This window comes from Cotesia typhae, unplaced genomic scaffold (assembly GCF_013202065.1).
Source record: "Cotesia typhae breed Kobodo isofemale line unplaced genomic scaffold, CoteBio_Ctyphae contig_22, whole genome shotgun sequence".
Lineage (NCBI taxonomy): Eukaryota > Metazoa > Arthropoda > Insecta > Hymenoptera > Braconidae > Cotesia > Cotesia typhae.
The window spans coordinates 4,218,878-4,235,400 of record NW_027423728.1 but is presented as its reverse complement, the minus strand read 5'-3'; the positions used below and the strand labels follow the sequence as shown (position 1 = coordinate 4,235,400).

General features: G+C 26.1%; 2 protein-coding genes across 2 annotated transcripts; one reads left to right on the top strand and one right to left on the bottom strand.

Annotated features, from left to right (window-relative positions):
• The first annotated feature begins 1,462 nt into the window (after positions 1 to 1,462).
• On the top strand, positions 1,463 to 7,698 carry LOC141538566 (aminopeptidase N-like). Its single transcript, XM_074260122.1, has 11 exons — positions 1,463 to 2,069; positions 2,554 to 3,021; positions 3,139 to 3,322; positions 3,533 to 3,689; positions 3,928 to 4,009; positions 4,079 to 4,443; positions 4,507 to 4,787; positions 6,787 to 6,974; positions 7,036 to 7,329; positions 7,404 to 7,482; positions 7,549 to 7,698. The coding sequence occupies exons 1-11, from the start codon at positions 1,597 to 1,599 to the stop codon at positions 7,681 to 7,683; spliced, it is 2,706 nt and encodes a 901-aa protein (XP_074116223.1). The 5' UTR covers positions 1,463 to 1,596; the 3' UTR covers positions 7,684 to 7,698.
• Positions 7,699 to 7,934: 236 nt separating this feature from the next.
• LOC141538567 (uncharacterized) lies at positions 7,935 to 11,390 on the bottom strand. Its single transcript, XM_074260123.1, has 5 exons — positions 11,255 to 11,390; positions 11,009 to 11,177; positions 8,999 to 10,380; positions 8,602 to 8,863; positions 7,935 to 8,430 (listed from the first exon to the last, which is right to left on the bottom strand). Exons 1-5 carry the CDS (start codon positions 11,312 to 11,314, stop codon positions 8,225 to 8,227), a joined length of 2,079 nt encoding a protein of 692 aa, XP_074116224.1. The 5' UTR covers positions 11,315 to 11,390; the 3' UTR covers positions 7,935 to 8,224.
• Positions 11,391 to 16,523: the final 5,133 nt, after the last annotated feature.

The following is a 16,523-nucleotide window of genomic DNA, read 5'->3' as shown; positions in this document are numbered from 1 at the left end:
CCCCGACTCGGGCGTCTACGCAGCGGTTTCCTAGCTTAATCCGTTGTACCCCCGACTCGGGCGTCTATACAACGTTTCTAAATACTCACTAAATTCCATACAAAAATCGTCCACCGGACGCTAACTTAATACACACTTTCTCTAATTACTCAAATTTCTTCGAATTACTAATTATCTAAATTCCTTGAATTTTACGCTTAACATTTCTTTAATACAAAATACCAAATTCACTAATTTAATTCATTACCAAAATTTCTCAACTAAATTCTTTAACAGTTTTCCCAAAAAATTAATTCACTAAATTTACTAAATTAATTGAATTTAGCCCAATGGCCTAGAATTAATTTTACAAAATTACAAATTTCAAATTCTGCAAATTTAACAAGCCTCATTAAATATTCAACTTACATATATTCCAAAGTGACCTTGACTATCTAAATTACACAAATGCTTCTACTATTTCAACTTAATCAAATAATTTTAACTAAATAATTTCTCCTAACCAAAAGGCTTGTAACAAACTAATTAATTGACAATTATGAATAATTTACTTATAAAAGAATCTATTAAATTAAAAGTGACATCTGAGACAATAGCGATCATTAATTGACAAATTTTATTACAGTTAATTCGGCCTCTCAATTTTCAAATTCAAGCTTGGCCTGAAATAATTGTAATAATAATACCTGACTTAACTTTTACAACTCTCCAAACGTTGAGTGAAGTCCTGGTGGAAACGGGCGAAATCAGCGGCTGGTTGGTCTCTCTCTCTCGTCTCGAATAAACTTTCCGGCTCCAAGTAATGGGTTCCCAATTCCGGATCGTAGATTGACTTCCTTCTTGATGGTCCTGAATCTTGATGACAGAATTTATTACACAGCACTACACTGACTCACTGTTTTGCCAAAAGCCTCACTGTCTCAAAGCGTCACTGGCTCAAAAGGTGTTACTTGTTCCAAGGGCTGGCTCAAAAAGCGTTACTTGTTCCAGGGCCTGACTCAAAAAGCCTTGATGTTTCTTTTGTCGGATCTTTTATAATCCTTGACTCCGAGTTCTCGAACTTTCCTATTGTCAACCCCGCTTCGTTTTTTGGGGACAGCAGTGGGGACTTTCGATTTGCACGCCCGGTGACAAGTCTGAACTACTTGTCAAAATCGAACGGTAAGGGAAAACCCTCATTACCGTGGCGTCAATAAAGTGGTCGATAACGACCATGAGAAGTTCAGTTTTCCCTGTCACAATATATTAATATATTAAGAGTTTTATATCTTCGCAGCTGAAGAATTGTTAGTTTATTTTCAACAACCCAACGTTTGTTACTAATCTTGAAATTTTGTTATAATTTCCTGTTAATAATTATTTTTTTATTTTTTTTAAATTATCTACTATTTATCAAATAAAATTAATTGTTAAAAGTGGTCATTAAATTTATTTTACTTGTATTGATAAAGTACTCATATGTTTGTTTTTGATAAAGTCAACAAGCAGATATAAATATAATAACTATTATTATTGTGATGTATAATAAATAGAATATAGTATCATATATAACTCTAAAAAGTTAGACAGTCTGACAAATAGTTTTCTAAAGTTAACATGATAACTCCAAATTTGCTTGCATTATTGTTCATTTTTATAAAAAATATTTTGTATGGAACATTTATTCTATCTCATACAACATTGAGTTCGGCAAGTGCGCAAAATCGTCTTCCTGATCACTTTATACCGGTCCATTATACAATTAATATAATTCCTTATATTGAAGAGAACAATTTCACATTTGATGGCGAATCTTTGATTGCAATTGAAGCAAAAATTGAAAGTGATTTAATAATTTTACATGCAAAAAATCTTCAAATAAAAGGAAACATTACGCTAAAAAATGCTGATAAAAAATATGAATCCAATAATTACACGATCGACAATAAAAATGATTTTTTGACTATCGTATTTCATGAAAAAATTTTACAAGGCAATTACACTTTATACTTGAAATATTGTGGTGTGATTAACGATAAACTTCAAGGTTTTTATCGAAGTATTTACACAGACACATTTGGTAAAAAACAGTGAGTATTTAATTTTCAATTTTTTTTTTTCACTTGAACTAATTTATATTATTAAGAGAATAAGCCAAATTTAACTAATTTCTTGTGAACTATTGATATTTTTAAAGATATAAGCTCATCTCGATGTTACATTCATCGAGACCTTTCATTTGAGTAGTCACATCAATTTTTCATATATTTATATATATATATATATATATATATATATATATATATATATATATATATATATATATATATATATATATATTATATATATGTATACATAAAAAATATATCAAAAATGCATGTGGGTACTCAAATGAAAGCTCTTGTTGAGTGTAACATCAGGATGAGCTTATATCTTTAAAAATGTTAATAGTTAATAAATTACAGTACAATTCAACAAAAGTCATTATTTAATAATGCAAAATTTTATTTCTCTACAGTTCACAAGCCACGACAGTCACGTAGTTAATTTTATAAATTATATTTTTTTTTGTAGATGGTTAGTGTCGACTTATTTCGAATCCAATAATGCCCGTCAAGCTTTTCCATGTTGGGATGAACCAGCCTTTAAAGCGACTTTTAAAATTTCTATTAAACATAATAGGAAATTTATAGCACTATCAAATACTCGGTTTAACTTAATACGTAGCACTAATGATAGCAATAATCATGTGTGGACTGAGTTTGAAAAAACTCCACCAATGTCATCATATCTAATAGCTTTTATTGTGGGCGATTTAGATTATTTAGCTTACAGTGAAAATGAAACATTCCGAGTATGGACTAGAAAAAATGCTGCTTCTCGTGGAGAGATGCTATTATCAAGTGGTTTCAAAGCATTGAAGTTAATGGAAGATTTTTTTGGTATATCATATCAAGATCATGGATTTAAAAAAATTGACTTGGTTGTGATACCTGAAATGACATCGATTGGAATGGAAAACTGGGGAATTATTTTTTTGAAGTAAGATATTTTTGTTTGCGAATAGTAAAATTTATTTTAATTAATGTAATTACAGTCAGTGTTTATTATTATTTATACTTAATATGCAATGTATTTGATTTGATTATTATTTTTCAGAGAAGATGAGTTTTTTTCTACTGAAAATATTGAGAGCAAACAAATAGGAAAAAATAATTTTATGGATTTAACTCACGAATTAAGTCACCAATGGTTTGGAAATTTAGTTACTCATAAGTGGTGGAAATATTTATGGTTAACCGAAGGGTTAGCAAGTTATTTTTCAAATTTTATCAATGACCAAGTAAGAAATAAACTTTTAATTTAGAAAAAAAATTATAAGAATAAAAATTCCGTCTTTAAAAAATTATAAATGCAATTTTTTGAAAATAATTTTTTAGGCTTATTTTATTTTTCAAGAAAAATAAAAATATTTTCAAGTGTCTACTGTTATTTCAGTGTCATTATTATTTAAGTTTAATCTAACTTAAATATTGATTTTTAATTGTTACAGATTGAAAAATCATGGCGTGTAATGGATAAATTTATTCTAGATCGACGTGAAGATTTATTTAAATTTGATTCTGCGTATGAAGTTCCAGTTATAAATGCTGATGACAAAATTGAAAATCTTTGGAGATATCACCGATTTTATCTGAATTATTATAAAAGTAAATAATATTTTTTAAAAAAGGTCAACAATTTTTTAAATAGGCATTTCTTAAATATAAAATTTTAATTTTTCGTTACCATTAAGAATTTTTAACACAAAATTTCTTATTGTGTACGAAAAAATTAAAATTAAAATCTAAAAGTATTAAAAACCAGTCATTAAAAATAAAAAATATCAAAGATAAAAAATTTGTATTTATTCTAAAAATTTTATTGAAAACTAATTTTTTTGTTTAGGTGCAGTTATCATAAGAATGATCAACTACATACTCGGTGAAGAAAATTTTAGAAAAGGAATAAGAAATTACTTAAACAATAAGTGAGTTTTATTATAACTAACTAAGTATTAATAATTTTTATAATTAAATTTTAACGTTTTAATTTACAGTAAATTCGGAGTAGTTACTTCAAATAATTTTTTTAACGAGTTAACTAAAGTATCTGGAAACATGAATGTAACTTTAGAAAAAGCTCTTAACAATTGGCAAAATACTCCAGGGTATCCAATGATTACAATTAACAGAAATTACACATCTAATAAAGCAACAATAACGCAATCACGTTTTTTGCGTGATTTAAACCCTTATTTAAATTCGACCGATCGATATTGGATTCCCCTGAACTTTGCCACTCAGGACAACAAGGACTTTAATGATACTGTAATCACTCATTGGCTTGATCCAGATTCTATTTTATTAGAAATTTCAGCGCCAGAATCGGATAAATGGCTCATAAGCAATAAACAACAATTCGGTACGCACTTGCGTTATTTTTAGGTATTATTATAATTATAATTAACTATTAAACTATTTACAGGATATTATCGAGTAAATTATGATGAAAAAAATTGGCAATTAATTGCAAACTATTTAAATTCCGAAAATTATTACAAGATTCATTATTTAAATCGCGCTCAGCTTATTGATGATGCATTTACATTAGCAGAAGATGGATATGTCTCTTACAGTATCGTTCTTGAATTAATGGAGTATCTTAGATATGAAACGGATTCTTTGCCATGGGCAACATTTTTCAACAACCTACGTCAATTACATGGATCGTCATTACCACATTCCTCGTATCATGAAAGCTATAAGGTACATGATAAAAAGTTTTAGTTAATTTTTTTTATATACCACTAGCAACCTTGCAGACTTTTTTTGCAGCTATACTTCTTTTGGCGCGATGAAGAAAAATGATGAGAGTGAATTTTTACTTGGTAATAATTTTTTTTTAATTAATATTTTTTCAAAAATAATAATAATTTCATGAATTAAAATATTTGAACTAAAATATAAATATTGTAGTACCTATTATATTTAGATATCTTTTTATTGAGTTCATAATTTTTTAATACAGACTTAATCATTTTGTTTATTAAATCTAATAATTCTATCCATATTTTTTTAAATTTATACTATAGACCATTTTATTTATTTATTTATTTATTCAAAATTTAATGCCAAGGCATATAGCCAGATAGCAATAGTATACATATGTTTAATAGTTTAAACAAAAAGCAAGCCAAAGTGTAGAGTCTCTTTGATTTGATGGTCAACCAATTTAATTTGAGTCTGTAAGGTGTAATATGTTCTTCTCTCCTGAGATTAAAGATGAATCTGATGGTGACATTTACTAGACGCTGTAATTTATAGTTTAGTCTGTTTGATAAGTCTAATAATACAAGTGAACAATATTCAATAATAGGGATAATAGTAGATAAGACTAACAACTTGCGTGTGGATGTAGAAAGAACATTTCTCCTGTACTTCAGGTAATTTATTGTGGCATAGACTTTACGCGCAACATGCGCAATATGGATATCCCAAGTGAGATTGTTAGTCAGGTGAATACCCAGATGTTTAGTGGTGTTGACATAGGGAATTACATTACCATCAATTATAATTGGTGGGAGATCACAACCGTCCAAGAGTTTGATTTTTTTATTACTACCTAAGATCATGACTTTAGTTTTTTGAAGGTTTATTTCCAGGCCAACCTCCTTTGCCCAGTTTGAAACTGCTTCACCATTTAGGACTTGTTGTGATCTACCAGTAAGATAAGATTGGAACCAACAAATTACTTCTATTGTGAAGCCCATCTCGTACATGGTGGTGAACAAGATTTTATGATTTACATAATCAAAAGCTTTAGAGAAATCAAATAGTAATAGATAAGTTAGTTCATCTCTGTCAATCGCCATACGAATGCTGTCAGTAAGAATTAGGAGGGCTGCTTGAGTGCTGTGATGTTTGCGAAATCCAAATTAATGATCATCTAGTATGCAGTTCATCTCAAGATAATTAGTAATTTGATTGGCCACAATGCGTTCGAAAACCTTGGCTAGATGTGAAATATTAGCGATAGGTCTAGTATCAGTCATTGATTTTGGAGGTGAAACTTTATTTAAAGGAATAATAAATACTGATTTCCATGTATCAGGAAATATTCCAGTTTTGATAGAGCAGTTGAATATGTTCAATAAATATTGAGATATACAAGAGAGATGATCTTTCAACCATTTAAGGTTAATTTTAGTAATTTTCCGGAATTTTATTCGAAACAAAATCTAGTTTCGTACTACAATATTTGTCTTTTAATTCATGTAATTAATATTATTTTTGAATAAATATTGATTAAAAAAATATTATCACTAGGTAAAATAATAAATAATGAACTATTTTATAAGAAACATATATTTTAAATAAATAATTAAAATATTTTATAATTATCGATTGTAAACTCGTGATATACTTTACAACTCTAAAATTAGTTGATTCAGAAAAATCTTAAATAATATTGAATTAAATTTATATGATAATTAATGATTTTATATTTATACGGTATAGGTAAATTTTTATTATAAAAAAATTTTTTTGATTGTTTTTAACATTTTTCTTTGATCATTTTTGTATTTTTTTTTCTTTTCTAAGATTTTTTTTTATTACATGCCAAAGAAGTATAACTTCTGACGCGTGTACATAAGTACACACATCTTTTTTTATTAATTATTTTTTATAAATGATAAAATTTTGCTTATTCTCTTAATAATATAGATTATGAAGCCAAAATATAAATTTATTAAAACAATTCTAGAAAATCCTTTCAACTTCACTTAAAAATATTGAAAAAAATTTATTTGTCAATAAAACTGATGAAAACATGATTGATATGGTTCTGAAGAAATCAATTATCAAATGGACTTGTTTATTTGGTTCAAATTTATGTAAAAATTATACTCTTTCAATTATTTCGAAGTGGCTAGAAGATTCTGAAGAAAATCCGTAAGTGTAAAAATTTTTTTTGTTATTTTTTATTTTTAATTAAAAATTTTTTGACAATCAGGCTTCCAGTGGATCTTAAATCTGAAATACTTTGTGGAGGAATGTATTATGTTGATGAAAATATGTGGAATGCCGTACTGATGAAATATCTAGAGAATCGAGATAAAGATATTTTACAAGCATTCAGTTGCACATCAAACATTTTATTCTTGAATAAAATTTTATTTTTAGTGATGAACAATACCTTTAGTCAATTAGACAGATGGGATTTTTTTATGGCAATTACAGCGGAAAGTAATGGTCTAGAAGCTACATTGAATTTTATAAATAATTATCGAACTAAAATTGAGATTAGGTAAGTTAATAATAATCATATTTTTAATTTCATGATTTTATTTATTACTAATAATTTTAAAATAAATTATTCAGTGATAGTCGTTATGAATTTTTACATGATGGTATAATATTTATCAGATACAATGTTAAAAATAACAGCCAATTTTCTAAGGTGAGTAATTAAAATTTTTTAATTATACAAATTTATTGTAATAATTATTTTTTCTTTTTATGACAGTGGGGAGAACTATTGAAAAATGTCATAGGAGAAAAAGAAGCAACGAATTATTTAGTTCAAATTCGCCGTGAAGTTGATGATTATAATTTTAAATTAAATTCGATGAAAAATTATTTTGAAAAAAGGATTTATTAAAAAACAAATCATAAATTTTTTCTATTGCATTAAATTTTATTTTATTAATTATTATTATTATTAAGTACAATCCAATAGTTTCTTAGAAAAATATAAATTTTCAAGTAATATTAATAATTTTTTATTCTCATTTTTCTTATACTCATCTTCAAATATCAATTATTCCAAAAATATTCTCATTTTAAATATTAATAAATAAATTACAATCATTACGAAAAAAAATTCAGGATATTAAATAAATACTCCAAATATAAACTTTTTAAAAAATCATTTTTATTTTTAACAGATAAAATAATAACATTCATATTTTATCTCTATTGTCATTTATTATTTTGTCACATTCCATGTATACTACTTTACAAAATTATAATCTTCAATATAATACATAATCAAATAAAAAATAACAATTGGTTTATAAAAATTTTTAATTCCTACCCAAGCTTTTATTATAAATTATAATATTAACGTGCTAATTTATAAACTGAGCAATCGATTTTTAAGTAGATTTTGCCATTAAATTTTTTTTTAAAGTAATTTGTAGTCAGCAAGCATTATGAACGTGCTTTAGTTTGTGTACTTGTAAATTAGATGAATATGCAGTAGCAAAATCACAAAATTTACATTTAAAAAAATACTGATTACCTGACTTTTTAACATTTCGATTAAATGCGTTTGATTGACTAGATTCCTCATCGTAACAGTCACATTTAAAGCATTTTTTTTTATTTATATGCGGTCTCAATAGATCTGAAAATCAAATTTAAAATTAATAATTGTAATTTTAAATTATAAATTATATAAAATTATTCTTTTTCCAAAAAACCAAAATTTACTTTAGACGATTCTTGAGCCAAGAAATTTTTTTTTTGAACAATAAGTTTTTTTCTCAGTGTAAATCAAATATTTTTTAATACTCACTTGGTCTACGACAATTTATACTGAAGTCTTTACAAGCATATTCACTTTTGATGTGATTTTTAGCATGCTCATTAAATAATTCTAAATTTGTAAATTTGCTTTTACAAATCGCACAATTGTATACCGAAAGCTCTGCTTTTGCTTTTATATTTTTCTTTTTATCATCACTCTTATTTTTATTTATTCCTTGTAATTTTTTTTTTCTAACAAAAGATTTTACATTTTTTTTCTTTAAATAATTCGAGACTGCATTTCGATCAAGCTGAAATAAATATGTATTAATTTATTTATTTTAAAATAATATTATTATTACACGGAAAAAAAGTAAACTGTAATAAATAATAGTTGATTTTACAGTTTACTTTTTTCCCTGTACTTAGTGATTTTCAATACTTACTACAACTGATAATTGTTTTATTTTAGCAATTGGCCTCTCTTCCCGTATAATATTTTCAGTATTCGATTGTTTAGAATTAATTTTATTTAAGTCAATTAAATTTTTTTGATCAACTGCTGTCACCTGAGTATTTGAAGATGATCTATCTAAATGTATTTTAAAGCACTCGATTTTTTTAAAATCATTGTTACTGTCAGATTGTGGATAATACGGAATAAACGCTAAAAAACCGTACACAGGCGTTAGATCATGTGAAGTATTTTTTAATAAATCAATCGAGTAAAAAGTATTTTCATTTTTAATATCCTCCTCATTATTTGATAGGGATTTAATTTCAGAAAAATCTTCAAAATTTTCAAGCGAACTAGGCGGCGAAATATTTTCGTTTGACTCTAAAATAGAATTAATTTCATTTTCAAAACCAGAACCTGAACTATCTAGCCACTCTTCAAACTGATAAATACTTTTATTATCCCCCATAATTTCCAAATTATCTCCAGGCATTATCAAATTTTTTTCATCAGTATTACAATCTTGATCAAAAACTTCTTCAGCCAAAAGTAAATTATTTTCAATTGAATTTTCTTCATCCTTATTCCAACCAATTATTACATTCGATGATTCTTCATGTTGATAAATCTTTTCTTCATCTTCAGAAATCGTTAAATTTCCAACTGCACTTTCTTCATTGTCTGTCCAAGAATTCATATTTATAAATTTGTGATGCTTACTGTAGTTTATTGTTTCATCATTAACTTCCTTTAAAGTTTCTTCAATTGCATCTTTTTTATTTTGGACTGAAAGAATATTAAAATTGTCCTTTATTTTAGTTTCAAAGCCAAATTTTTTACGATTAAAATTTTCTAATGCTCCAAAGCATTCTTCTAGCCTCCGACTTCTAGCCTCATATTTAATTAATATTTCTTCCAATTTAGATATTCTAATTAAAGTTTGATGATTCAATGCTTGGAGATTTAATAACAAATCATGAATACTGTTCTGATCATTACTCAGTTCTAAATTTTCTTTTTTAGGTTTAAATTTTTGTATTTTATAAACGATTTTATTTTCATCCTTACAGTTATTATTGAATGATTCGACTTTTAATATTTTAACGTGATTGTTAAGCTCGTGTGAAACATCATCCTTGCTGTCTATCTTCTTCAATATTACGTTGTCGTTAATTGATTGTGAATAAGGATTATCAGTACTGCTGGAGACAAAACTTTTGTAGCTATTATTATTTAATTCATCTATTGGATAATCATTGTGGTCTTGATAGGATTGATTTTCTGCTCTGATAATTGATAATGAAGATGAAGTATCTTTCACCATTGATTCATTGTTCACCAAATTAGGCGTTGATACTTTAACTCCTACATCTAAAATAAATAATCTATTTTATTGAGTTTATATATTTAAAAACGTCAATATTTCAGAAAGTACAGTGCAATTTAACATAATTAAGAAACGACCTTGTATCTAATGAACTATGGATATTTTTAAAGATATAAGCTCACCTCGACATTACTCTCATCAAAACTTTTCATTTGAGTACCCACATCAATTTTTCATATATTTATATATATTATATATATATGTATATATGAAAAATATATCAAAAATGCATGTGGGTACTCAAATGAAAGCTCTTGTTGAGTGTAACATCGGGATGAGCTTATATCTTTAAAAATGTCAATAGTTAAAAAATTACAGTGCAATTTAACAAAAGTCATTATTTAATAATGCAAAATTTTATTTGACTTGGAAAAATTTTAGATAGAAAATTTGCGAATTTTACTCCAAAATTATTTTATCTTAAACCTAGAAAACTTTTTTTTAAAAAGAAAATTTGCTGTGAGAAAAAATTTTATTTCTTTAGCTAAGAAATAGAATTATTTAAAATTTCCCAAAAATAAATTTTTTATCACAAAATTGCTCATTTTTTTAAAATGAATTTTTTCTCAGTTTGATGTTTATAAGTGTTCTTACAAAATATGATATACATACCAGAAATTTCATAATTTTCTATTTTTCCAATCGAAGAATTACTACCAGCATCAGAAAATTTTTCACCAATTGCAGCTTCAGTAGGGTTAATTATATTTGAGTGATAGCTCTCATCCAAGTCACATTTTTCACGTTCGTCTTCTATTACATCGCAAGTTTCAGAACAAACCTGTGAAAAAATTCTATTTTTAAATCTACTCCAATGTATATTATCAAAAGATTAAAATAATTATAATATATCATTACCTCAAAACTCGGACTTTCAACTTCAACAATTAAAGAACTCAATTTTTTATTTGATTCCATTGAAATTTTTTTCTCAATGTACTTTAATTAATTATATCTATTTATTTTCAATTTATTATACCTATCTATTTCTTACATAACGAACAATGTGCGTTTTACCGAAAATGTATTTTTTTTTTTCTTCAAGATATACTTATTTCCGTTTTAAAATACAAAAGTATGTCAAAAATACATAAAGGCGCGTTTTTTCAAAAATAAATTTAAATTCATAAAAAAATCTAGCTATTTCTTAAATTAATTTTAAAATAGAAAAAAATTATAAACAAAAAATTTATAATTTTACTGTAATTTTTTTATATTACTCTTTACTATTATTATTATGATTTATATTAAGACAAAGATATAAATATATGTCGACAAATAATATAAAAAAAAACTGAACAAAAATAAATATGTTGTAATTTTGATCGAAATTATTAGAAGCAATTTCTGCAAAAAGAAATTAAATTAATAAATTAGTATTTCTTCTCTGTATGCAGACAGACCGTAGATCTTGACATCGAAGATTTTTAATGACATTAAAGTTAGCAGTCACTTCACAATTTTTTAATTATATTTAACAAAAAAAAATTAGTTCCAAAAAATGATTTTTAAAAAATTGCATTTTTAATTTTTTTAAATTTCTACATGTCAATTTTTTTTTTGCTATAATTTATTTGTTATACAATTCTTAAAATTACTAAATAAATTTTCATAGATTTTTATCGAATGTGGCAGCAATATGCGTTACAGTTTGACGTAAAATCGGCACCAATCGTTGGACAGCAGTTTTTGCATTGCAGGTCTGGTTATTGCGATTACCTTGAGCTGAGATAAGGTCGTTTATACAATCGCCATGCTTACCTACTTGCAATAACTTATTACCAACAATTATTGAGCGTAGATAAAATTGATTTAACAAATGTTATTCAAAATACCGTCATGCAATAATAAAAAAATGATAAAATCTATAAAATCTTCATTTCCATCCGCAAAATCATAGAAAAAATCATTTATCAAAAGTCCTGGTGAGTTATTTGAAAAAAAAATAAATTTAATCCATAACTTTGCTTGACTACTCTTGCACAAAAAAATTTTTTTTTAACGTCTTCGTAAATAAAACAATAAAAGAATACTATATTGTCCATCCACGCAATTACTTACTTGTAACTTCGACCGTCATGACCAACCAGCTTACAATATAATGATATTTCCTTAGCATCGGAAGGTTTACGCTCTACTAGACATCTAGGTCTCCGGCAGCGTACAGACCCAACTCCTTCACGATTAAGATCGTATTATGTAATCGAATAATAACGTGCCCTGGACTCGAGCACATTCATATATAAATTGTATATAAATATATATATATAACAAAGTTATCCTTCATATACCTGCATATGTCATGCAAAAATATAAATTGCGTTGTCGAAAAGTAAAAACAAAGAATGTTTTAAATAATCGAGTAATCATTTACTCGGAATTGCATTTACAGGTTTCGACCACTCTCAATCTGAAAGTATCGAATATAAAAGTATCCGATGATAAAAGTTATTATGATTCAATAAATCATTATTTTGTTACGAAATTTACGTGGGTGCTCTTTTATGTACGAAATACGTAATATGTTAATCTAGCGCCGGGGCAATGTAACAATCAAAGCAATAAAAATATTAACAGTAATGTTAGCTTTACTATTAAACTTTTTATTGTTTTCAATTGTTTTTTGCGCTTGGAATATAAGTTATAGTTATGAGGTATTTTAATTAAAAAAAAACTAGGCCATTAACATACACGAGTACTTTATTTTTAAGAATAAGAGTATGTTTTCCAGTGAATTAGTGGTTTTTAATTTAACTAAACTAACTGCTTGGACATTTCAAGTTATTTTTTTTTTTTTTTTAATTATAGTATTTACGAAATTTTTTATTATTTGCAAAAAATCACAAATTTATGATCACAGTACAATGATATCCGTGACACGAAAAGTCAAAATGGCGTGAAGTAAATCCCAAAGAGCATAATTCTGTTCAAGACCTGGGAAAAAAATTTTCATATGTGAAAAAGTATAAATTATTGCTATTAAAGACGGTTTAAAATTATTTTTTAGAAAATTTAAAAGGGTGGGAGTAGACTAATAACAATTATTTTCATTTTGTTAATTAATAACTAAAAATTAACTCTCCAGTAGGGAGAAAATTCCGCGATCATGCGCCACCTGTTGGAGGTTTCCAAAATTACTTTGGTTAAAAATTATGTGGGGCATATCTGGCGATATTAAGACTAATATGGCACATTGAATTATGTCAGGAAACAATTTGTTACCCAAGATGGACCTACTTTTCATGATATTTTTCCTTTCGAGTGTAAAAAAATGATAAACGGTAAAATAGATCGTAAAGGGAAAAAATTCCTGAAAAATGATTTTTTTTCGCAATTTTTCAACCTTTAAAATGCTTGAGAGTGACCCGAAAGATATTCTAAATTGTCTGAAAAAAATCTAGACGATTCTATCGTTGCTGTTGAAAGTTACATGAGAAAGTAACTATTTTCCAGTGTACATACAAAATTAAAACGTTCAAGTTGAAAGACAGTTACAACAAATTAGATCCTATTAAATCAATCCCGCCGTCTATTCTTCTATCGACACGACGTGCCGCTAACAATGATAATTACATATTAAATAATAATTGTTTTCATCTCGTCATTACTGAGTGATTAAATAATTACATATCCACTCATAGCAAACATAAATTGTATTATTAATAATAAGTATAAGTGTCGAAGATTGTTATATAAATTACAATGTGTTGAATTAATTCCGATAGAATTACGTTCGCAATGACGTAGATGCCGTTACCGCGTCTATGATCTAGGATTACCAAGGCCTGAAAGTAAGTTTTTGTAACAACAATTACGATATCTAAGATATAGAGTGATCAAAAATCATAATTCACTGAATCAAATCGTGGGTATTAATTTTTTTTTCTTTGTGCAATGAATTGCTGGGGACCTTTGGCTTATAACTTATAACTTGCAAAAATAATAATAATAATAATTTCATAATTTAACCATACAAATCATAGTCACAGTTATCGTCATAATAACACAACACACAACATAACATTGTATTGTATATAAGTATTATCATTAGTTATAATTTTATGGCAACGGTGTGTAAGTGCACTTGATGTGTACTTGTAATTGGTGTTACAAGATCATACAGTCTTTTACTCTTGTAGTAAGTCTCAAGACATCGAGAGAATGTTGTAATTGATGTGTTGTGTCACTTGGAACCTGGATGCTTTCAGGATAATTAATTACTTTCAAGATCATGACTAAACTTATTGCATTGTAATGTTTTATTTACATTGTTTTTATACGCATTTTTTTTTAATTTGTTAATTGGATGTACATTGATTAATTTATATAAAATATGTAAATTTTGTATTTTAATTTTTTTAACTGCATAAAATAATTTTTTTCATTCGAGAAAAATTTTTCATTGAAATGGTACTCTTGTTTCAAGGTATTAGATTTTTTTTTTAAGGAAAAAATATTGTGGATCGAATTAATTAAAACTTGAGGATTAAGAAAAAAATTCTTTTCAGGCTGAAAAAAAAAATTTTTGAAATTTTTAGTACGCAAAACTACCGCTAGATGGCTAGATAACGTAAATCTGTTCGCTTTAAGAGTTGTAAATATTGAAAAAATTCTATATTTTGGATCAACTAATGGGAGTATAACGAATTATCATAAAAAAATTATGAAAAATTTTATAAAAAATATTTTATCATTTTTTTTTTCAAAAAATTTCATTTTTAAAAAATTGTTTCGAAAATCAGCTATTGATTTAAGAATTTCTTGTTTTAGGAACTCGTATTATTAGCTTAAGAATTATTCAAAAATAATAATTTTTCTTTTAAAATTTTTTATTATGTTGTTTTAAAAAATGTTTTCTTTATTTAAAATACAAAAAATGAAAATTTACAAAAAAAATTCTCTTAAAAAGAGCTTTTTTTCTTTATTGGCTAAATTTCATTTTTTTTACCCATTTCTAAATTTTTTTAAATTAATTTAAATTGAATTTTAAATTAAATAGCTTAAAACATACGTGAAGTTTAAGAAAATATTTTTCTTGAATCAATTATTTTTTTTTTTTCAGTGAAAAATAATTTTTACTCCAACAAAACTCTTTTGTTTTCAACTTACAATGCAACGAAACTAAATTTTATTTTATAAAAATAGATTTAATGTCTGAAAAAGAATTCACCACACAATAACTCGTAAAAGCTTCGCGATGATTTAATGATCACCATTTAAAACAGAAAATTAATTTGTGGGTAAACCGCAACTCGCCTTTAGTGGCTTTGATGTTTGCAGAAAATTAAAAAAAAAAATTGATAATGTTTAAGTTTGTTTCGGTTGTATAAATTAAGAGACATTCGTGCAGGTTTCCAGTCTGACAAATTCATTCTGATGTTTATATAAATTTATAGACAGCGGTAATGAAAAATGTGTTTCTGTATGCATGATTGGATTTTGTCGGGCAGCCGCGGTTTGGGCGTGATGCATTGCGATTATAGACAAATTGGATAAATTTTTACGTATACTATAATTATTGCCACAATATATCGGCTGTTATATAAAATAAATATTAATAACAAAATCTTGTTTTGTGTATGCACTGATACATTTTATATTACATATTTAATGTCAATCAAATGTTATCGATTATGTCACTGATCACTATTTTTAAAAGTTTAATTTATTCAATGTATAACATCTGTTACGTCACACATGTTTCAATTTATGCTCTATTAATTTTCGTCTAGCTTTTTATCTTGATTGCCGAGTAAATAAAAACACTGAGTTTTAATGCTGGAGATAAGAAATCTTAATTGTTGATTAAGCAATTTTTATTTCACGGAATTTGCTAAAATTAATTAAAGGAACAGTGAGAAATATTTTTTTGGTAAATTTCATAACTATTTGTTTTATAATTTATTATTATCGTTATAGGTGGTGATAATCTTTAATTGCCCTCATTTTTAATAATTTGATTTAACCATCAATGATATAATTTTTTATATGAAATTAAATCGTCAAAAAGTAAGCCTCGAGGCAAATTTAATGCAAAGAAACATAAACGAAAAGAAAAAAAAATAATTCAAGCTATCGCATAAATGATCGCGTATATTTTAGCATATAAAAGGTGAGAGTCTTGTCG